This window comes from Osmerus mordax, chromosome 1, assembly GCF_038355195.1.
Source record: "Osmerus mordax isolate fOsmMor3 chromosome 1, fOsmMor3.pri, whole genome shotgun sequence".
NCBI classification, from domain to species: domain Eukaryota; kingdom Metazoa; phylum Chordata; class Actinopteri; order Osmeriformes; family Osmeridae; genus Osmerus; species Osmerus mordax.
Window position 1 is genome coordinate 13,032,298 of NC_090050.1, and position 25,402 is coordinate 13,057,699.

Here is a 25,402-nt window from a genome sequence, read left to right on the forward strand (position 1 = left end):
GGGTGGATTACAGAGGACGGGTGCTGACACGCTTCAAGCAGAAGCGTGTCATTAAACAGTAAATCAGTTTGATTGAAAAATGCATCATCTTTCCGCAACCCAGTTTACACACCAGAACCCGATCCACGCTTTGCCTCAGAATGTTCCTGAACAGCATAAATCAACAAGTTCACCTCTCTCTCCCTCCCTCTCCCTTGCTCTGTCTCTCTTTCACACAAACACACACTGATGCTGAATTCAGACCGGCCATTTGCTATGTTGCAAATCATAACATTGGATCTGAAGTGTTCCGGGAAATATATGGACCTACATCACTTTGAGATAAATCCATGTGTGAGTTACTATTCTTACATCTGCTCATCAGCTTCTTATAGTTTATTCATATTTATATCTACTTTTCTTACTAAGAGATAATCAAGACCTGTTTACTCTCACCTGTTTGGAATATCAATAGCTATAATTGCAAACGGGAAGGTTATCCTACTTCTTCCCACAGTATTTAATGTTATTTTAATGCGTGTATATATCCGTAGATTGTAACTGCACGTTCAGAACGTATAACATCTCACTCACTACTCAGGAAATGTCCACAAGTTTGACTATTTTATCTGTATCTTTGAAACAACTTTGCGATCGATGGAAAACATAGACTAAAAATTCCACATTGAATACAACTAGAAAATAGTTAGGCTGCTCCACAGAACCACTGTTTCTCTATCTTTCGTCGTTATCGTTTTAAACTCATTACATTCACATGATATGGTGCTCTCCTTTTTGGAACAAACAAACAGATGCATTTTTTGTTACGTTATAACTTTGTTATGCTTTTGCACCAATGCACATCAACTGAGAATGTGTTTGCTTTTCGACTAAAGAAAGCTAGGCTTGTTAATGCAGCGTACAGGCAGGGAGGAGAGGATGGGATGAGAGGAGGACAGGAGGGGAGGAGAGGAGGAGGATAGGAAAAGAGGCGCTGGAGGAGAAACTCGACCATCCATTTTTCTCCTCCAGTCTGTTGCACTGACATCTAAGCAAAGGTTGGCCGTACACATAAATCACAGAGCACAATAGCAGGACGTCGCAACCGGTCCATCACTGGCCTCTGTTTTGTTTTTCCCTCGCAGTTTGGCAAATTGCTATTATTAATTGAAGAAAGCATCGTTTGCAGGCCTCATTACATGTTGTTTTAACAGCGTCTGTGATGGATGAAGACGAGCTGGAGGCCTTGTCTGCTTCTGCAACCAGTAAACTTGAGCCAATTAAAAGCATGCTTTCTGTAGCCTCTCCACACCGTTTTATGTGGTCGAACAATGATAACCCAGTCCGCTGCTTCGGTGCACAAAGCCTTTCTAAGCCAGTGTACTGTATAGTTTTCACTCGCACTCCCAGACGATTCATTTTAGAATATTTAAAGGGGCTCTGTGATGATGGACAGCGACGTTTTCATCAAGCCACGGCTCGACAACAACAATTCAGTGTCATTACATCTCCCATTGATGTCTGCGTCGGCTTTGGAGACACTGAGTGCAGAGGCATTGATCGTTCAGCCACTGTGTTCAGGTGCACGCGCGTCATCTGACAAGGAAACTGGTCCAGCGCAGCCGAACATTTACGTGGCGCAAGAGTTGAGGCCGATGGGTGTGAGCGTCCCATAGCCTAAATATATCTGTTCAGCTTCCTCAAAAGGCACGGCTTATGGCACAGGAACGATCGATATTGTGCAGCGCTAGCATTAAAACTGAATGTAAGCCTCCTTGTTGAGTCTAAACCCAGGTAAAGCTGGAGTGTTCACACTGGCAGACAGACCTTGTCGGAGGCTTTACTCTGGTGTATCCAGCCCATGACACTGAAAGATTTATTGGCTGAAACTTGAGATAGAGGGATATCTCAAAAAATATAGTGTGCGTTCCACCGTACGTGTAGGGACAATGAAGAGTGATGCATGGTGTTGTATCTTGTCATTGTTCCCTGTAAATGTGCAGGGTAAAACAGTACTATGCTCGATGGCTTCTGTCAAATGCGGGTTCAAAGGGATGAGGGAAGGTTCTAGTGCTGGCTGGCACCAGATACACTCCCAGACGCATACGATGAGAGGTTGGTGCATGCACTGAACATCAGAGAGGTTTATTAATACTATTTTACCTCTCCAGTGATGAGGTGTTCCTTACTAACTACTTTCTGGATCATGCTTATTCTCAAAAAGCCAGGAGAGTAACAGTTATTTCCAGTAGAGTATTTGTGGGCTGTTTGTTCATAGGGTGACGCTCATCGAGCATAGTATTGTTTAGCTAAACAGTAGCTTGTCTAGATGTATACTCGTGTTGGCCAGTTCTTGCCACATTCTGTCACTGGTGACTTCCAACGCTGCATGGGATTGCCTCGTTTGCCTTTCTTTTTTTTCGTTTACAAAAATGTTACACTTTGTTCTCTTCATGTAAGAAAGCCTTTAGAAAGTGATAACACGATGATATCAGTCGACTTCAAAGAGACAGTTGCTGCTCTGTAGACTAATTAAAGCATCCGTGAGACAGCCACTGGTGTGAGAGATAGTCGCAATCTTTCTCTCTCTTTCTCTCTTTCTCTCTCTCTCTCTCTCTTTCTTCATCTCTCCCTTTATCTTTCTGCTCTCTCTTTCCTTTTCTCTATCTCACGTTCCTGTTCTGTCTCTTTCATCAGATGTCCTTGGCTAAGTGGACCTGGGTAAGCTGAGTTACTTAAAATGAACTGGGATATTCATGCATGGCTTATGGGACTTGAAGCTGGTGTATCAATGAATCATTACGAAATGCCCTTTACAGAGGCAGCATCATTTGAGAACAATTTAATTTACTTTTCTGTATTCACAATTGTAGTTTTTAGTTAGCAGCTAGGCACTGCTGGACATTGTTGACATTAGGCTCTTTAGAAATGCTTCTGCCACTTCACTGCCTCGCACCAGATCTAAATTCTCTAAGGGACTATTTGAAATATGAACTTCTCTGGCACGGGTGCATAGTCCATGTAATTTGCTCTTTCAAGAATTCCTCATCCCTTCCCTCTGCCTCCGAGCCTTTTTTCTCTCAATGAATATGCCAAGCTATATTTCCTGCTCGTTACTACACAGCCACAGAATGGTTACCAATCAATCCCTAGTACCGCCCAAGACCTAGGAACATTTGCATACGGTATTGAACTGCTTTGATGCTGCATCTTAAAAGATGCTAACACGGTGATATTGCTTGTGCATTTGAATGTGCGGTAATTTGACTCTATTTAAATTGACTTCACTCTGTAAAGCCACTGTGTGCGACTGTGACTAAATCACTTCACATACGTTGCTCTCCTGCGGTTTCCATTTGTACAGTTACCTCCAGTCATCCAGCCACTGTGCACCGTCACTATTAATGTTGGTGTGAGCTGCATTAGGCGTATTCATGCGAGAGGGTTGCATTTCGAGATCGACCCCCTGCGACGTGTGCCATTTAGTGGAGACGTGATAGATTCCCCCGGTGAGTGACATAATGTCCAACTGAGCTAATTGACATTTCCACGGACGGAAACATGATTTCCCCCGAAGATGCCAGTCTTGCAGCATCCACATACTGAAGAACTCACAGCGAGACTATTATAAGCCCGAGCTGCTCTTCGTCTATCTCTGCTAAGTGGTCGGGATTTGCTCTAAGAGCATCAGCTCGCGTTAATGACCTGCAGTCTTCCGTTGGCTTGATCCATTCAAATCGACTCTAGAGAGAGGGAGAGGATATATTCAGTCTACTGATTAAATTAAGATTCTCTAATAAGCGTTTGAATCATGAGGTGCCCCCGAAAGAGAGGTACTCCACTCTCCCTTGTGCGTTTGACTTTCGACACGGGCAGTGGAGTACACCCAGGGGACTGTTGCCTGTGACTAGCAATGTGCACTGCAATAACATTTTCTTAAAGTATTTCTATAATGTTTTGCATTATTTTTCTGTGTTCTTTTTGCAACAGATTAGCAATACTGCTTAAAAGGCCTATTTGTCTTGTGTAGTCCAGAACTTTCTTTTCATTTTTTCATTCTGTAATCAAATAAAGGTGTATTGGCACAGTACTGTACTGTATGGCTGGTGCTTTATCACTGAACAACACTAGAGCCGAATGCAGCTGTGGAATTTCTTGGGTTTATTTTGGAGCTCTCCAAGGTGCTGAATCTTCGCATGAAATGCAATCTGTACTAGCTTGGAAAATACAGTCTTTTCAGAAACCCCTGGAAGCTAAACTACCTAGAAAAATTTGAACAATTTTAGAGACAGAGAGAAGCAATTTATTTTTATCCTTTCAAGGACATTTCCCTACTTGTTACTGTACTATTCTATTTTAATCAGTCAGTTACAAGTCTAACAAAATGCTGAATGTGATGAGGAAAATAAATGTGTTCAAGCTTGTAATTAACTCTGCAGCGAGGAAGGACACACACACTTTCTGGGCAGTTCAACAAGCATAAACACCAAACTAACATCAAAACATATTTCATTTCCTGTTGTTCGGAGAATTGTATTGAAGCAAAGAAAAGCATGTGAAGCATTTAAATCCCTTTGATTTGACATTCTTAGCACAATCCTATCGGTCCTGATGAATAAAATTCAAATTAGGTAGAACTATAACATAAAATGTGTCTGTTAAATCATGCATTACGTACATGTGTGGCAACAGGGGATGTGAGGATTAATTATTTTGTTCTCTGTTGGTTTGTTTTGAATCCTATCTATTTATTTTCTCTGCATTCATCGGCTGAGATGTCAATAATTTGAAACAACTTGGAATAAATCATATCATGCATTCAATCAGATGTAATATGGCAGCTATGGGATTTGGTTGTGTACAGGGTGTAATCCTCCATATATTTTAAATAGTTGACTAACATGAGCTTGCATTACCATGCACTGTTCACTTCCCCCATGTTTATCACTAGTGAAATGGCTAAGATCCTGAAACTTGTTGCATAAAGTAATTTAAAGCACTTGTCAAATATTGGAGGCAATAGGCCAAAGTAAAATCTCTGAACTCAATAGAGACTGGATCTTGGTTTATTCCTGGTTAATTTGTTACCACCACAACCCAACAGTACAATAAACAAAACTGACTTAATCGACATAATTCTGTCTCCTTTGTTTCAGGATATTTGACAGTTACCATAGATCCTCTGCCGCCTGTGGTTGTGGGAGAGACTGTTACTCTGAAGTGCAACTTCAAGACTGATGGAAGACTTCGAGAGATTGTTTGGTATAGGGTAAGTCAATCATTTTGCTCCGACCGCTCGTGCTTCTGAATGACACACAACGCTCTCTGTTCTCTGTGCAGCAGAGAACATGGACAGTTGTCATGGTCCAGTTCTATCGCATTGTTAAATCATAATAAAAAGGCCGTATGAGAACTTACAGTACACGCCAAATTCTGATTGTGATGAATGAAGTCACCACTTGGTTGACATGCAGAAGAGGCAACCCTGGCGCGTGGTTTGGAAGTTGATTTCTCTGTTGACTTGCTAACGCCATCCGTTAATGGTTTGCAGCTGGCCACTCCACTGTTATTACAGACCCAGTTGGTATAAGACTGCAACAACGCTGAAGATAAATTAGTATTCCGGACAAAGAGGCCAGTCTTTGTCCGTACTTGGCATGCTGCACAGTAATACTGGCCTCATATTGTACACTAGCTGTTCGTGGAAGAATAAATATACTCCAAAACATCCCCCAGTATTTTTTACAAAAAAGAATATGTGCCATTTATATACAGATAATTGTGGTTCGCAGACCAGGGTTTGTTGGTTGAAATGGAGTTCATAACGAGGTCTCTTTAAAACACTTGAGAAACAGTTGTCAACTTGTGGTTTGTTTACTATAATTTTTCCATAAAGCCAACATTGTGTACTGTACTGTTGAAGGTTGTTCAGGAAGATGATGCATTGCCATACATATGTTAAACACAGGGTTTCATAGAAAACCTGTAACATCTGGGAATTTAAAAATGGTTATTCATGGAAATTAATACCTAAATATTGATCAACCTTAAGTTATAAAACATTTTCACATCTTAAAAGTCTTGGAGATCCTGGTAGACACAAAGTAACACCTGTTTGTAGGCCAGTCAACCTCAAATTGCATGCTCACTTTCATGGTAATTAAGTTTCGGTAAATATTTTGGTTATGGAAACTAAGTTTTCAGTATTGGAAATGTCATTAGAATCCTAAGATAAAAAGGTGCGTGGGAACTCTGTGCATACATTGGCAGATGCTGGAACGGGCCATTTGGAACAGGTTATTCGAAAGCATGTATTTGCGATAAGGCCCCCCTGTCTGAGACTGTAAGCCCAAATGTCACCCCTGGATTCAAGCTGTACTAGGGCTTAGTGAGGGGGCGGAAGGCTCGAACATCAGTTCTGTAAATCCAAATGTAAACCAGTTTGAACAAGTTTGCCCTCCGGAATAGTACAGGTCATTATTTAGTGCAGAATCTACAGTGGGCTGGCTATGATTGCATCACCTTGCTCTCACCTATCTCCACATTGCCTTAACATCGCTCATTCCTTGCCAACGCGTATTGCTTAGTTTTGGGCTCTGCCATGGAGATAGCTGCTGGATCCTCTGGTTCATACATCTTCTTAGAAGAAAAGCACTGTCTCCAAACTCATCTCTACAAATGCTGACCTTTCAAGACAAGACACGAATAGATTAATGACGCTTTACATGTTAGCGCCGGGGTCGTACATCACACTGAACGCTATGGAAATTGAATGCGATCAGAAAGGAGTTTGGGGGTTCAGTTTCGTTTTAAGGATATCTTGCCTTATATATTTCCTTATTCAATATTTAAATGATCAGACCACAGGCGATACTAGGCAATGCTACTGAAAACATGCTTCACTTATTGAATTATTCCTACACATTTAGATATTCTCACGAAGGGAAGTGGGATTATTGGTTAGGCTACATTTCTTAATCCAAACCCAGAACGAAATGTTGCTCTACGCTCATATTCTGAGCTAGTTCCGACTGATTCATATTTTAAATGTTATTCATTTCGCAGACACTTGTATCCAAAGCAAAATTTGTGTATAAAGCACAGTTGAAGATCAAGGATCAGAAGTGCAAGGAATGGTCTGCATTTACTAGTTGCTTTGCAATGTAACCACATCTCAGCTAACAGATAATACAATGTCTGATTCACTGGGCTTTAACAATAGCACAGCTATTTACACAGTCAAAATGCCAACCCCTCTGGGAAATGAGTTTGCAAGATGAACGTTTATAGAATTTGCATTAACTCCGCTATGGATCATTTTTAATGGAGTCATCACCACACTTTGTGCCTTGCAGGAACCAGTCTATTTAGGTATTGACAGCTGCAGTTTGAACTGAACCCCTCCGAGAGAGGGGAGCTGTCCACATCCAGTATTAGAAAGTGAGGAAAACGAAGAGGTTGTAACAAGAATCCGGCTCATCTCTCTCGTGGCCACTACTCGGCGCAACTGCTGATAAATTATAAATCAATTATCCACACTTGGCAGCCATAGTTTCTTTAATCTCTCCCCTTTTATTTCACTAAACTGGCGGCTGCTTCAAGACTGCTTTTCCCCCCCTCCATGCTGCTGTTCGCAGCACAAAGATACATGTAACTTTATTCAGATACAACTAAATAACAACCCCTCTCGATAGAAGGCTTGACTAATGAATTCATTTTCCAATGTTTGATGACTTGTGGAGAAAGCAGTCCATAGCAATTCCAAACATGGCGAAAGAGATTACATAAATATGGAATGGTTAAGAGGTGACACTTCCAAGTGTGGTTTCCAACAGGGAGTCAGGTGGCTGAGCGGTTAGGGAAGCGGGCTAGTAATCTGAAGGTTGCCAGTTCAATTCCCGGGCCGAATGACGTTGTGTCCTTGGGCAAGGCATTTCACCCTACTTACCTCGGGGAACAATGTCCCTGTACTTTACTGTAAGTTGCTCTGGATAAGAGCGTCTGCTAAATGACTAAATGTAACATCTAAATGACAAAATGTTCCTCTCGTCGGGTATTAGTCAAAGCACCAGGTCTCCTTAAAAAAGCACACAAAAGAAGTCTCCGTAGTGTGTATGATTATACACAGGGACCACATCAGTCCTTTTAGATTGAGCTGAGCGTTCCGTCAGGCCAAATATTAGGCACTGCGGGTACGTCACGCTGCTTTTTGTGTGGTAATAGCATGTCATACAGATGGATCCAGTGATAGACGTGAGAGGAGGTCTCTCTCTCTCTGTCTCTCTCTCTGCTCACAAGCCATTGTGCAGCTTAGCTGAGGAGTGGAGGGAGCGAGGCGAGGGGAGGCAGGCCGCTGAGGAGGCCCGTGGTGAGTGCTCCTCGACGACGAGCGAGGCAGCTCACCTCATGCTGTGCTTGTTCTGATTATGTCACTCTAATGAAGAGATACCCGCGGACCTCTCCCGGTGGAACCCTCCATTCTGCTGACGGTGACAGCACCGTGGTTGGGCGTTCCGCTCCGGTGCCTGTTGAGTGCCTTTATTGCGCTTAATCTGCCTTCGGGTTAACACTCTGTCCCAACCCCCTGCCCCACACTCACACACACACATCTCCACACCTCTGCTCTGCCCCCCCCCCCCAAACACACACACACACAAACCCACAAATCAAACACATACCGTTACCTAACATTGCCCATTTCCACCCATCCCCACCCCCACCCCTCCTTGTCCACTTCCCTCTGCTCACTAACGCCCTTCCCCTCCCTTCCCCCCCCCCCCCCTCCATGTTATGGGATCATCCTTCAGACCAGGGAGGCCCGCTATACCTGAATGTCGGTAATTTACCGCTAACCTTCTTGTGAGGCTAAGCCCACATGTGTGCACTTGTGAATGATTGCTTCTCCCTCCACCGTGTGCTCAGATCAGACTCCTGTCCCATCACACCCTCTCTGTCCCATCACCCCCTCTCTGTCCCATCACCCCCTCTCTGTCCCATCACCCCCTCTCTGTCCCATCACACCCTCTCTGTCCCATCACCCCCTCTCTGTCCCATCACCCCCTCTCTGTCCCATCACCCCCTCTCTGTCCCATCACCCCCTCTCTGTCCCATCACACCCTCTCTGTCCCATCACCCCCTCTCTGTCCCATCACACCCTCTCTGTCCCATCACACCCTCTCTGTCCCATCACACCCTCTCTGTCCCATCACCCTCTCTCCCATTCCCATGTGTCAGGATTACTGGTCTTAATCCCGCATGGATACCAGTCCTCGCAATCCAACTGCAGGGAACGTCAGAGAAGGAAGGAGAGGAAGAGAGAGAGAGAAAGAGAGAGAGAGAGAGAGAGAGAGAGAGAGAGAGAGAGAGAGAGAGAGAGAGAGAGAGAGAGAGAGAGGAGGATTGCTGTCAAGGAAAAGGAGGAGGAAACTAATTGCGTTGTCATGGAGACCACATTTCATGCTGTCTATGATAGATTGTAATTGAGATTTTGTATGCGACGTAGGAGGTAACACTGTTAAAGAACAAATACAACCTTTCAAAGTAAAATGCATGCCTTTGACATTGAAGTGTATTATGTACATTGGTAGTTTAATGGACTTTTGTGGATTTTTGCACTGATTTCCCATTGATGAATGTAAGATATTTACTATCGGGAACCTTTGTCCAGACACCTTATTCTATGTGCAAGAAATAATCTTTTCCTGTACTTTTCAGTGAAAAACTGAAAAGTACAGGTACTGAAGGTCCATCCTGCCCAAGAGTAGATGCTGGGAATGCAAAACTGTTTCAAGTCTCCCTTCAATAGGTATTCAGTGCACACGCATAAAGTGTACACTTCACATTTATTTTAAATAGCAATGCTTTGGCATTTAAATACCTATGTCAACATCTGCAACTTGATGTTAGTTTGCAGCACATGGCACTGTGTTAGAAGCATAATTTTAAGAATCTATTTTATCTTTATTTGAATCAAACTCCACATTTTAGTGTAGCATGGGGAACGGTTAAGTAAGCTAGTGAAGTGTTAACTTAGCAAATGCAGCGTACAGTAGGCGTCCTGTCATGTAAGACTTAACTGAGAATTTAGTTTGGAGAAGCATTGTGTGGGGATCAAATGAGATGTCACAAGGAGGTACAGTGTTCCAGTCTTTAAGTGCAGCCTCATTCTTCCCAAAGACCCCAAGCTTGTTCCCAGCAAGTGGCAGCCATTTTTTGTTGTTGTGCTAATGCTAGTTGTTAAAGTCAACCTTGCCACATTTCTAAACACTCACACTTCTTGCTTCAGTCTTTTAAAAATCTCTAAACTCTTCACAGACATGTTTTTGATAACACATTTGTTTTGTTTCGTTAACAAGTTTGATTGGTTTTGTGAAAACTCTTTTGATTATCAAGCATTGATAGAGGAGAGACCAACTGCAATATTCAGTCATGTTGCCTCATGCAGTCAATACAGTGTTGCAGCTTGCTACAATGTACAGAACATGACAAGGTAACAATGTATGAAACCAGTTTGAAGAAATTGATTGGTTTCTTTAAGGATTCCAACATGACAAAGTACGTTATTACCTATTACGTATTCTTATCAAAATGGTGATAGGTTTCATCCATCTGTATATAAACACAGTCTTTGCTTGAAGAGACTGGAGGAGTCTTCCAGTCTAACACTATGACATTCCCACCATGCTATGTTGCATTTCATATATTACTTTGTTGCTTTCAAAAATGTGTTGTGCTGCGCTTCTGAATGTGTTGTGAAGTAAACTTCCAACAGAAGGTTACGAAAGGAACTGAATATGATTTCCGATCTCATTTTATGCATTTCATGTTTTTATACTGAATGATGTGTTTGTCATATGGTCCTGGATTCAAGGTTGTGTGTGCTTTTCCTTTGAATGCGATATGATTGAAGTAGACTTTTTTGACCGGCAGGTTTACACAGAGGGAAGAAACATTTAGTGCCACTGATTTTGCCTATATTTGTTGCTGACTCAAGTGCTTCACTTAAAACAATTTTCAGGCAAATAGACGTTGTCCGTTTCAGAACATCAGCAATTAAGTCATGCCAAATACATTTTAGTGGAGAGACACAAATCTCTTGTCAGTTTCTATCAAAAGCTTAAGCAACCTAATCACTTACTGTACCTGAAATGGAGTACTGAAAAGAAACACAGGTCAGCTTTTTAAACTAAATACAAATCTACGGATGGTGTTTTCTCCTTGTGTGGGTCCTTCTCCAAACACTGACCTGATCCTCCCAACTTGAAAGCAGTCCTGAACTGACTAGGAATGTAGCAAGTCCACGTAAATGCACCTCCATTCTATTGCTCGTGTTTACCATGTCTGTGGCACTGAAGGGTACCACAGATAAACGTATTGCCCATGTCTCACAAATCCCATTAAAGCTGTGGACTCCCACAAAAATCCACCAAATCACCACAATGTGAATAACTTGGCAGTTGGCATACTGCACCCCGAGCTGTGGGAAAAACTGTAGGGTAAGATTGCCGGACAGAGCAATTCATCTTTTCTGAAGGCCAAAGCTACCTCCAGACAGGGCACAGAGGAGGGAAGCTGGACCTCCTGACCTAAAAGTGTTGTGCTTCTCCGTGTGCTAATCCTGTTCCCTCGCTGCCGAAAAAACACAGGGGGAGTCATATTATTTCCAAATCCGAGTTTGAAAAACTCGGAAACAGGGTTGCCTGGGCAACAGGAATCTGAGCGGAGGAGCGAGTGCTCTCACTGTGTACACACAGCACACTCCTGTGGGGTTTTTGTGTGTCGAACTTCCAGCTGCTAAAACCCACAAGTGTAATTGTGTCATTTCAAAAAAAGTCTCGGCTCAATGAAGTTTTTCTATTGTAGCTATAGTCCTTGGATGAATCCGAATAACGAATGAATCCGTGATTGAGCTAAAAATATTCCTCATTTGTAGCATTCCCTTACACTGATGGAAATGTGATTGCATTTGGCTCATATCTTGTATCAATATTTCTGCACGTCAACAGGGGTTCTAAGACCTCTTCATGTGCGTGCTGTAGCTCTGTGATGAATATGATTCACTGAACAGAACTCAAATTGATCCAGAATGATCACCATTTGTTCCAGTGTTGACATTTACCTGAGGATGGTTGTCCAAGCCATTTATCCCAAGCAGACAATCTAGGACGGTTTGCTCAGGAACAATAGTGAATCTAGTGACCAATTGCCCAAGTAATTCTTTGACAGGTGGTCACAGGCAATTTAGCTTTTCTGTGATTCACTTTCACTCTATCAACAGCACTTTAAGGTTATCTGTTGTTGGGCTATGGTTAAAATAAATAGGTCACAAAGGTTATGTAGGTACCGTATGGTGAACAACCCGTTTTTTAGGATTAATATTCCTTGTTTAGAAAGTAAAGTGAAAAGGGGAACTGAGTGGATTGTAATGATAAATCTGGGTCTGTAAAATAATGGTAGTCTCTTGAAAATATGTATACATACTCCTTTATTACTTTATAATCATACTTCTAAATATTCTCTCACTGGAATGGTATGGTAATCAGCCTACACCAATGCCTTGTCAGGCAGGCTAAGTAACAAGGTGATGATTACTGTTAAAGATAAAAGATTATCTCTGAGTCACGAGAGAGTTGTTGACATTTGAAAAGCAACACCCATCTCTTTTTGCAACTCACTTCCAACGAAATAGAAGATTGCTTGTGAACCCTTTTACACTGCAGTTTCAATACCATTTGAGACCTAGCAACCACCCAAAATATTGTGATAAGGATCACTGCTCCACAACCTTCTCCTTTGAGGGTGTCGCTGGGGCAAATAAGCTGCCTGTTATACATTAAATGATAATTACACACTTCACCATGTCAGCAAACTGCAAGTCACTCGTCGCTAATATCAGTAGGCCTGCATTATTGTCTTAACATAGAAATGCTATACTGTATTGAATGAAGATGCAAATGTTTCAAAGTAAATAACCAGAAAAGAAAGAGCTTGCTTGCATGCTTTTGCCTCAGATCCCCAGGTGTCTAGCATCATCCAGAAATATATCTTCACAAGCCTGATTAATGAGGCCAAATCATCAGTAAATTATCATAAACCCAAACCTAATGAAACAGTGTGCAAGATCCAAGGTTACCCCCTGTGCCCTATTTTCTTTCCTGGTTTGAATATTTACCCTATCAGAATGTTTTCGTACGTGATTTAATTAAGCTTTTTCACTGACTTTAATCCGAGACAGAGTCTTGAACTGTAAAGTGCTTTTGCAATTATTAACAGTAGCGTGTTTTAGTGCAGTGACACTTCGGTATGAAAACCATATATTTAACTTTTTTGTAGCCAATACGTTTTTTTATTGACAAACAGGTGATAGGAACAGCAGTCTGAATATTCACGTTCAGACAAATTGACTAAAGGAACTTTGTAGAACCAGACTCTATTTTAAACACAAGTCGTTGAATTAAGGATGCTGGTGCTGCAATACACTTGCAAATATAGCCCTTGCAACTTTTTAGAGGGCTTGGACATTGACAATCTCCAGAGTAGAACCACAACAGATTTTCAAAATCCATTTTGTTATCACAGAATGATCAAACATGAAAGTGATTACTTAGCGATTTGGAGTGGATCAAGGGCTGATTGTGACATTTGCTTTAGAGGGTAAAGTGATTTCTATGCCAGCAAAGTCTAGCAGGCTGCACTACACAGGAATAAAAACGACAGTGCAGAGTTCCAGAAACTTGATATGCGAAAGTGTGTGTGTGCTAGCGCACATGTTAGAGACTCTTTATACCAGACCACTTACAGGGGGCAAGGCTGGAGGGGGGTAGTGGGTGTGTGTGTGGGGAGGGGGGTGGGGATGTCTCAATTAAGATGCTTTTGTTTAGCTGCTACAATTTGCCAGAAGAAGCTTTTTGGACACGGATGTTTTTTCCATTTCAGAGCGGAAGGGACCAGGGAGGCAGCCGTGTCAGCAGCTTTAACGCTTTAATGATTCCAGGATGAGTCTCATACAGAGGCCTGCATCATTCCAGACCCCCCCCCAAAAAAAAAAAAAAAAAAAAACAACAGCTAGTTTTTGTCATTTACAATGATGATTTTAATGACAACAGTGCAACTGCAGTTCCTTGCAAAGCTTTTGGACGAGTTCAGTAGAAGACACGTACAGACAACATTAGCACCATCGGATGACATGGGACATTGGCTGTCCACATTGTACAGTACCTCTCTCAATGCCCATCGCCACAATGCAACCCAAGCTCATTCACACACAGGTCAGCCCCTGTGGCCCAGAAGAAACAATTAAAGAACCCCGTTATCTGCCCCCACTGGCTACAACACTTGTGGAAAGAGGGAAGGAGTTGGGGGGGGGGTTATAATAGATTTTTGCTGGTGCAAAATGAGACGCTGACCTCTAGGCCCGTGAAGCTCAAAGGCGTGCAGGGATCGGTACGAGACACACTCCCCGAGGTGTTAAAGGAGATTCATTCAGGACATCATTCATCTTGCTGGTGTGACTCATACCTCGAGCCATGGCAGCCACTCGTCATGACAGTTATCACTAGAGAGCCTCTCAGGATGGTTAGAGAAAAGATTGCATCTATGCAATCATTGCTTGTTGAAGGCAGGGTTTCAAAACGTGGCAAGTGGCCTTGACTTGTATTCCACCAACAGTGGAATTTAACTGAAGAACTTTTAGTGCTCTTTCCGTCTCTTCTGCATCTAGTAACTAACATTAGATAGAGGAGGTTATACATAGAGTCCTTTCACACATGTTGATGTTGGTAAACAGTGCTTAAATAATACTGACGATAATACTGATGTCAGGTGACTGAGTAAAGGTTCAGTTCCTGTATGTGGAAAGTACTGTACCTATTATTCAAAAAAACGTTCATTGGTAACCAAAGGGCATTTTTAGAAAGTGAAAATACAAAATTTTCTTCTCATCTCTGCACAGACGACCCCAGACATTCAACTCATTGAATTGAGCTGTCTCCATCGACAATGAGCAGCAATAATACGTGAAAATGAGTCACATTAAGCAGCAAAGCATGTGTGAAATGAAAAGAAAGACTCGATAAAGAATTTAGTGTTTTTTCTCGTCATTATAACACAGCACTTTTTTCGTTCCCTTGGTTTTATTCTGTGACATCTGTATTAGTGAGCGAGGCACCGCTGTGCGCTCCATGTTTGTGAAAATGTTTCTTAACTTTACTTCATGTCATTAAATGTTTTCCCCCACTAAAATCTCATGTCCACAGCATTTTCGGTTCTTAGAACGAGCAGGTCTGATCTATTCTATTCCCCATCTGCTTGTGCAAACGGTTTGCCACTGAAAGTGATGTATTGTAGAGCTTTTCAGGGACCCTTTTATATATGAGGCCATTCAAAACGAGATGACATATTATAATACACAAATAAGTCCTGTGGGCCTGCTGAAGTCCTCTTCCTTAAGACCCTGGACTGTGTTTGTCCAAATGCAATTCAACATGGTCAGTGGAAAGAAAGATATCTTACCCTGTGCCAAGGGCAAACATACCAAAAAATATATTGAAAAGGTTATCCAGAATCAATTCCTTTTTAACTTAAGTCCATCATCAGTTATACTTTACAATGCAATATGCACCTGCAGTGGTGAATCACACTGTGGAGCTACTATGAATAATGCTCTCATAGAGTGAGGTAATTATTGTGCTAGTAGCTGAAATGCATTATGTCCATTAAACGGAGCCATTTAGTAAATAATGCTCTTACTTTGAAAAGAGAGGAAGCAACATGGGCTGTTATTGCAAAATACCTGTTGTAGAATGCCCCCTGGTATACATGTACAAATGCAATATAACTGCTCGTATTGACTGATGAAAATTATTCCACTGATTTCAGTGAGTGTGACTAATTCCTTTTGTGATCCTACGGATTATCTCCCAATCCTAACAAAGACATCTGGGTAATTTAGGCTCCTATGGCCTCACTTTCCTGCTGTTGCTACCCATGTTCACTGGGTCCTGATCGATCGGCCTCAAAGACAAAGTGTTATGCTAGTGGTCCCATTACAACTAAACGGGGTATTGACAGAGCTGCTTCACAAATTCTATATATTCCACCATTTTACTGAAAGTAGGGACAGGGCTGGTCTGGGCTAAAACCTTGTAAATTAAGAAAGAAAATCAGGATTAATGTTACTTGGGAGGCATAGCATATCCATGTTTTTTTATTCCATTCGTCACAGAATGGTTTACAAAGCCATTGTTTCAATCCATTGAAGTTGTGTTTGTCTGTAATGACAAGGGAGATGTTCTTTACCATCATTACACATTAGTCTTCAAGCTGATTTACTGCAGGATTTGGGGCTCTCTATCTTAATGTGGCTCGGGCCTGGTAGTTGTACCCTGGGAAGCCAAGTGTGGATCGTCACATAGGATATTTCCTGTGTGCTTTGAGCACTGAAAAGAAATGATAATTTCATAAAGGTGTTAACAACTAACAATTGAGATTAAGAGTGAGCATCCTGCTGCTATCGTTTAGCGGTTAAGTCCCTCCCCTCAACAGGAAATGAAACAATGTAGAGTTGTCCTATTTAAGATGAAAGCTTTTTCTTTTCTTTTTTTTGCCTTCATTCTGTTTGACTCAGTTTCAGAAAGCCATGGGAAGAAACGTTTGCTTTAGCAATTTTTTATGCTGAACTGGACGTTAGATCTCACACACGGTGGGCTGTTTTCAGGAAACACAAGATCCACAGTTTAGGTTGAGACCTCAGGGGCAGGTTCAGGAGCTTCAGTGTGCATCAGATGTAGCTCTTAAATGCACCAGAAGACGTCTACAAACATGATTCTTGCATGTATTGTAGTCATCTAGCAGACACTTTTACTCAAAGTGACTTAGTGGGGGAGGGGGGAGGATTTGAACCTGGGATCCCTTGATCTGTAGTCAAATGCTCTTTAACCAAGTTGTACTCATCCACCTTGTATCTCAAGGTGGAACAAGACAATCATGATCTACTTGGATCTGTTTTTCGGCAACTTCTGCCTGCTGTTCTATGTGTTTGCTCTGGGACTGGACATGGGAGAAGACCAAAGGCTCCAAGCTTCTCGAGACGCCAGGTGTCGGTGCGACGGGACAGTAGTCATTAAGGACAGAGGAGCTGCTCTGCTCAGGAACCAGACGGTGGATGGCCTCCACGTGACACGCAGCTGACAGAACACACCTGCCAGCTCCTCATGACAGGATGTCCAAATACGGACGTTGATGTCGCGGGGCCGATGTCACCGCCACGCAGCCTTTTTATTTTTTATTTTTTTACACCCTGGCAATGTCATCATCTTTAATGACCAATCCATCATACCCACTGTGTCTGAGTAACAACAGTTCACGCATAAGCTTATCCTTCGGGTCTCAGGAATCCATCTTGTCAAAATGGCAAGAGAAAGGTGATAGGGGACTGAGTGAGCTGGGTGCATTCCTCTGTAGAGAGATTGCTGGTGTCAGAGTCATCATACTGCACTGACAAAGCTGCTGAAAGAGCACCATGAAGAACTTAAGGATCATAAAAAGCATGGATAGACTGTTCGTGTGACGTGCATATACCGTACGTGGACATGAGGTCACGTGCACTAGCCCACATACAACATGTTCATGTACTGTACATGAATGTAACAATGTGTGAATTGCATTGGGCTCTTGTAAATGTCCACATAATTAACGTGGACTTGTCGAGCGGGCAAGCTAGAATGCCTATACACAAATACAATTGTGCACATGTGATATGGGAGTCAGGTGGCTGAGCGGTGAGGGAATCGGGCTAGTAATCCGAAGGTTGCCAGTTTGATTCCCGGTCATGCCAACTGACGTTGTGTCCTTGGGCAAGGCACTTCACCCTACTTGCCTCGGGGGAATGTCCCTGTACTTACTGTAAGTCGCTCTGGATAAGAGCGTCTGCTAAATGTAAATGTAATGTAAATGTGATATTGTGTATGAGTATTTCAAACACAACAGTCTATAATGATAATAATGTTTTTCAGTACAAAACAGTCAAGGGTTGGTACATTTTGTTAATCTAGCAATTGTGGCTTGAGTATGAAAGGATTCAAGCCAAAACATCCCACCGCGTCCCTTCAAAGCCACTCCCCCAAAACATCCCACCGCCTCCCTTCAAAGCCACTCCCCCCAAAAATGCCACCCCCTCCCTTCAAAACCACTCCCCCAAAACATCCCACCCCCTCCCTTCAAAGCCACTCCCCCAAAACATCCCACCCCCTCCCTTCAAAGCCACTCCCCCAAAACATCCCACCCCCTCCCTTCAAAGCCACTCCCCCAAAACACATCAACGTGCTGGCTTACATGGAGGTAGGTTGACAGGCAAACAGCCTACCCAATCATTGCATTTACTTTCAAACCTTTATATTTATTGGTTTCTATCAGGAAGTTTATTTCAGCAAATATGGCAAAAAATGCTTCTCAACAACATTACTGACCCTGCCTTTAAAGTATATTTACAAAGTATAAGTACAAACACACTTACATATATTAACGGTGACTAGAAGCATGTGAATACAATCGATACTTCCTCCAATTGTGTAGAAAAGATACATGAAAATGTATCATTAAAGTTCTCATTAAATACAGGGGTGGGGGGAGGTCAAACCTGTGCCCTGTGGATCTGCAGTCTGATCCACTGATCTATGAATACCCCTCTACAGTCTCACACAATATATATGTAAACGTTTGATCAGAAGTCCTTGTTGTCATGCAGATGACCGCAATGTGATGTTCCGCTGAAATGATAGAGCATGTGAAATTGATTTAGAAACAAGCTTTTAGGGAAATTGTAGTTTCTCATGCATTCATGCGACATTGCACTCTTGGTTCAAACATCTCGGTAGTATTCATGGCAGAAAAAATAGTGGGCATTTGTTTTTTACCGCTAGCTAATCCACAAGACCAATCAACCATAAAACAGGGTGGCTTTAAATGCCAGTTCACTACATCCTCTGAGCCTAGCTTCTGGGCGGAACATTAGAATATTGCCAATTGACGCATTCAATCATGGCAATGAAAGTGCCGAGACAAGGATACCGTGTAGACAAATGGAGAAAGCTCTTGAGGTAACTCTGAAAGACCATTAAACACATTCTCTAGCCCACATCCACTCTATACTTTTTGCAGTCTGCGAGCTATTTAATGTGGTTTGCTTGCCCAGTGACTCCGATGAGATTTATTAAATACAGATATGAACTTGAGTGTTCTCACAGCCAGTTTGGGGGGGGATAAGACCAGACTGAAGAGTACACTGGACACACACGCTTCATGGTTTATGCTCTGCTTGATGACATTGTTCCAGTGCCACTTTATGTCTGTATAATAACGAGCCAAAGGCTTTCATCTCTCTTTTCTCTTTATATATCAAAGGTATAGCCTTTGGAATCTGCTAGAAGTCCAAAGCTCCCTTTCATCTGCGGTCTTGGTCATAATTATGGAGAAGGATGTGATTCTGGGATGTATTTTGAAGGACTGCTTTTCAGCAGGGATTATCTATGGTCTGGGTAAACCATTTTCCTCACCAAGCTAATGACATAGACATTAGCCAAGTGGCATCGCTGGAAATGTAATCTGTAAAAAACAAACATACATACTGTACAGGAAGAAACCCTCTCTGCCAAATTGATTTAGATATTACCATTTAGTTTGAACTTGTTACCATTTGTTGTTTTAGCTTGTTTTGTTAACAAGAATGCGTGCAAATGTATGTACACCCATTTCTTAAGCAAGGGCACAGGAAAAAACTCACAACTCGCCACCCGTGTTATTTAAATCTCTTTACTTTCAGTTAATGGACCCCTCTCAGGGCTACCTACCAGACGTCGGTGAGCTTGTCAAGGCAGGAGTATCCACAATTAAAAGTTGCGTGTTCTAATCTTGTTTGATGGAACCAGGGCGTAGCAGCGCTGACGTGTACAGTGAGGCGGCAAATGGCTCAGAGACAGACTGCCAGAGTTGGAGGACTCTTAGGACCTAGTCCCCTGATTATTTATTGTGTTGCAACCAACATGGTGAGACAAGTCAAGCCTCAGGTGAACCTATAATAGCAAGAAACAAAATAGAATTAAAAAGAAAAAAAGATCCTATAACATTAGAGTATTAGCTCAAGGATTCTCATCATGGAGACACTCCCCAAGCCAGGCCACTCAAAAGGTCAAAATGCCACAGAAACCAACCAATACTAACCCTTGACCTTGCAGGGTTGTCAGGTAGTTGTGGTTCAAAGCGCACATGATCTCCTCGAGTTAGCCACAAGCACGCCATGGAGGTTTGCCATGATGAGGTCTTGACTCTTCCACTTAGGACGGTCTCCTTACACCGCTCCGCAGTTGCACATTCAAAAGCGTTGTTGTCTTGTGGCAGCCTCTAACAAGCTGACAAAACCATGGGTGTGATTGGGTGTTGCACAGGCAGTAGGGGCCAGCAAGCAACAGCAAACACTCACTGGTAAAACACTGTGTTTTGTTGTGTTTTCATTGTGGTTTTAGTGTCAATATACTTAGACTGCTGGAAACATGAACCATTTATCTTGGCTTCAGAAAATTATTGTCTGCCATTTGTTTATGGTAGTTAATCATTAACAATTTTGTTGAAATTGTGGTTTTTATACAGTATATGAGCTAGACATCTAAGAAATTAATCTTTATGACTTGAAGTAATATCAGCATAATGGGTTAAGTGTCTGATAAAAAATGACTAAATGATAGCTGTGCATTGCAAGCTACACATTTATAGATGTTGGTAAATTGCTTTGCGAGGTTGTATACCGTACATGTTTCATGAATGCTTTGCCTTAAAGGCTGTGTGGTACAACAATCGAGTTATCTTACTTTTTTTCAGCGGAACAAAAGAAAGTCCATCATTCTGATATTCAACTGACAGTCCAAACTTTGATTCATATTCAGACGAAGAAGAAGTTTTTATCTGTAGTACATAGAGTATGTCGCTGTCATAAATATAATCGCCTCATGTTTACTGGTTCAATTACCCCATTTAAAAAAAACCATAGAAGGAAGAGATACTTAAACACCCTCATATAGAAATCTGTCAAAGGCAGTCTTAGTGCCTCGTCTTGAAAGCTTTTCCGAGACATCTCTGAGACGAAGCATTTCTTAACGTAGCGGCGACAAGCACTGTGGGTACGAGTGACGCTGGCGGAGTGAAAGATAAACAGTCGTGACAGAGTGATCGACTAGAATGTAGAGCAGCTGTGATGTGCCGATAGAGAGCTCTGACATCAGTAGGCCACAGCCATAGCGAGGGGGGTGGGGGGGCGATGACACACACACAAACATTGGTTCTACATGTGGTTGTTTCATGTGGTCTCTCCCCTTCTCCCTCAGGTTCCTCTTGGCAACCTGGTTTTCACGTGTTTCGCCCAAAAGAAAATAAATAAATAACCAAGAGAGAGAAAAAAAACGTTCTTTATCTTTATGTCTGTCAAAAAACCATTGTGCATGTAGTGGTGATGGAGTGCTGGGGTGAGCAAAGGGTTAATGGTGCCCCTTCCAGGTCAGTGGGGATGTGCTAGCATGATGTGTTTCACACACACACACACACATGGATATCTCAAGGCTATTTGTAGCCTTGTTTTAGATTCGCTCATCAAAAACCAAACACTTATGCGGTTGAAAAGACAAGTAGTCCTTCTCCAACTGCAACCCATGGTGTTAGCTGGCTCAGATTTATTGCTACCCCTCAATTTCTCGCCAAGAAAAACAAAGCGTTTCTCCTTTGGCTGAGAAAGGTCAAAAATCTGTGATGCGAGACAACAGGCATGGCGTTTGAACATCTTTTTCTACTTCTCTGTGAACCTGTTCAACAACGCAGGTTGGTCTACAGAAGACATTACTCCCTTGCTTACTCGACCATAAATGCCCAGTGTGATGGAAGGCTAAAGGGTTGCCATTTTAAGCAACGCTGTTTATCACCTTTTACTCCGGAAATTAATAGGTTGTTATGGTCCACTGTAGCGAGCGCTGCACAGACCATCACTAAAGGTGCTTCTTCCTATTATTAATGTATGTCCTGTTGCAGACAAAATATACTTTTTTGCAATGCTTAATGCATCCATAACTGTGAAAGCACTGTACTTTATCTCTAGGCTAACTAGATGCTCACACCGTTTTTGTGCAGGAAATGTGTGCTATGAACGTTTTCAATCCTTGAGTACAGTACAAAATAAGCAAACATATAAGTCAATTCTGTAGATGGGTTACCCAGTTCAGAAAAGAATGGGAACATTTGTCACAGCATGATGCATAAAACTGAATTCTAAAACATAATCAGAACTGACCGTCCCAGATGTTTTTTATTGATAGACTTTAAAAGAAAATTATATATATATATATATATTGCTATATAGACATCCATTTTGCACTATTGTGACCTGTTTCCAGTTTTCGACCCTCCACTTGAGTAAAGTTAGGAAGCTTTGGGTGTTAATCCTTTTTCAACGACTGTCTGCTTCATTGGTTGAGCTGTTTTAAGGGGGTTGTATTCTCCACCACAACCATCTCACCGAACCCCCTTAGCTTTGCAAGGAGAAACCTAAAAACCACAGACAAAAGACGGTGGTATTATGAGAGGCTGCATGGCTACTAGACACGTGTGGCTAACCTTATGTAACTATAAAATAGTAATAACGGTTCTGGGGAGATGTCAGACACTGTTTCTCTCTTGTTGCCTGATGTTGGTTTTCAACGTTTTAGTCTGTGCTTTCACTTTCTTCTACAAGCCTCTCCCAAGGCCTCCTTCGGTCAGGAAACAAAAGTTTTTTTTCTCCATCCTTTCGTTTGACAGCTCCCCCTTGCAGCGGACTTACACTGATGTGCACAACATTGGGAAACAGACTAATGAGAGGAGATTTGTGGAGAGACTGAAAGAAAGGGAAAAGAGAGAGAGAGAGCGAGGGGAAAAAAGAAGGAGAGACTTTCTCCTTGTCCTCCATCTGATGCCATTGTCTCTTGCTTCATTAGCCAGTGTAGCTTGATCACAGGGCCTTGAAATCCCCAGCCCTTGCCAGACAACTAAAATGCCTCTCAAACACGCCTCATATTTTCCCTAGTCCCCTGACGATAACAAGCCATCTCCCCCACCCCTCCACCCCCAACTCCCTCTCCTTCAGTTTGCTGTGAGCCTCGTCTGAATCAAGGCCTTGTTTTTCTCCTCTCATTGCCGGAAGAGAGTAAACATTTACGCCTTGACACAGCTCTCTGTTTTTGAATCTTTTTTTGGTGTCCTTATTTTTTGTTCCTTGGCTTCATCCCTCAAATTGGAAGCCATTCGACTGCGTTGGGGTCTCCAAAACACCCGTCACCATTCAAAGGGGCTCAGTTGAGTGAGGCTCTCCGGACACCACATTGCAGTGGTGTCAGGCGAGAGGAGGGGGTAGCTCGTGGAGGAGAGGCCATGAGGGGGGCAGGGGCAGGGGTTGGTTGTGTGGAGGTTGTAGGGTGTGCATGTGTACGTGCAGGAGAGTGCACCCCATGCTGACGCTGTGTGGTGTGGTGGTGAGAGGAGAGAGGGCTTCAGGGCACGTAGTTAGACCGGCTGATAGGTCTGCACGGAGAGAATGCGCCCGACGGGGGGATAAGGCCAGAGAGATCAAATGCACGGCCGGTCTAACCCGTCCAATAGGATTAGTTGTCTCAGACCGACACCTCTCGCTGCACAGCGTGGACACCTTGCCGTGTCCGTCTATCACCGCCGTCTGAATGACTCAAGGCGTGGACAGACACATCTGCTTCCCAGAAGCTGAAGACACCCAGTGCCCTCAATCTTACCCCTTCTGGACTATTCCATACCAGGGCCTTGCATATACAGTATGTCTCCCTTGCCAAGGCTTGACTGCCACTTTAGAGGCACTTTAATGTCGACACAGCTGGAGGACTCATAACCGAAAGTGGAAGATTTTTATTTTATTTTTTATTATTTAGATATAAGCAATATATTCTACTTCACTGACTTTGGAAGGGGGGCTTAATTTATGGACTGTGTGTGTGTGTGTGTCTATGTGTGTGTATCTGCGTGTGCAACAGACTTGCAAGTCTAACCGATGCAATGGATCCTTTCACCCCCACATATCAGTGCCTCATGCTGTGAGCGTGTGATGTTCCTCTGCATACTGAGCAGGTCTACAGAGAGACCATCACACATGGGCCTGCATGTGAACTACAGTACACGCACTACCACTCGTGTCTTCAATACCATAGAGGAAGTGATTTTCTTTTTTTTCTCTCCCTTAGTGGACACAGTGATGTTTTGCTTTGAAGACCCTGTTTACAACCCTTTTAATGACAGTTCGTGACAGCCTTTTCACGTACTGTGAAGCCCTACTCACATCATTTAATATGCAAACAAAAATATAATGGTGACACATAGTAAATATAACTGTCCTGGTAATGTTTTATTAGTAATAACCAACTCCCTGCAAGATGTCCAAGTACTTTCTGTTAATGTAATAAGAATTGTAGCCCCCTCACTTTGAATTTCCATAGTGTAAAGTATATCAGGCTATTAATGTGCTGGTTTGCAGTGCTCTTAATGCGTAATTTAGCTACTCACTGCCAATATCCTTAATTAGCATCTTGTTATTTGGGAACCAGCCTTTTAATTAAGAAACACTCTATGGCTGGCCTGTGGAATCTGAAGCTGGACTCGTTGCTGACAGCTTTCTTTGGTGGAGAGACATGTCTGTTTTAAAGCAGGACACTTGGAAATAAACTGATTTTGGCACTTCTTCCATCAACTAAATTGGACGAAAGTGATTAAAGGCTGTGATTGTAATAATGGTCTGGTCTGGTGTTCTAGTTAGGGTGCCATGTTTGAAAGATGTTAAAAATAACTTCAGTGATACACTTGTGGCAAATAGAACAGAGACAACAGAAAATAGAACAAGACATTGTATCACGACTATATTAGACAAGCCTAGTTTTTTGATCAGTGGAACATGGTCATAGTAGGTCAGAGACCTCCTCACAGACATGCTCTTATTCATATTTGACCACATTATGAAAAAAACATTTAAAAATGAAAATCATTCTGTCAAGTACATTTATGTGTTGGGAGATATCATTATACCACAAAATCCCTTTGGTGAACAACACGACAGAAAAGATGAACAGTTAAATAACACATTAGGCTGGGATGGTAGAAATTGAACAATTTAATATAAAATGAGAATTTCTGTTCCATGATTAACAATGCTGAGTTGAACAGGGGGAGACAAAGTCACCCTGAAAACAAGCATTAGTGGTAAATAATGTCACTGTCTTCTTCCTCAATTTAATTCAAGCATGTCTTATTAAAAATGGAAAACTCGGCCTATGCCACATTAGGGATTAGAAAGTTTATGTGTTTAAGCATGAAATGAGACCCTGTGCTGAATGCGTCA

At 42.3% G+C, this 25,402-nt stretch overlaps 1 protein-coding gene across 1 annotated transcript in view; it reads left to right on the forward strand.

The window, feature by feature from the left end:
* igsf21a (immunoglobin superfamily, member 21a) overlaps positions 1–25,402 on the forward strand; it is a 119,457-nt gene that overhangs the window by 33,933 nt on the left and 60,122 nt on the right. The window contains 1 exon segment of the mRNA XM_067240968.1: positions 5,136–5,248. Within this exon segment, the coding sequence (XP_067097069.1) occupies positions 5,136–5,248 (113 nt within the window).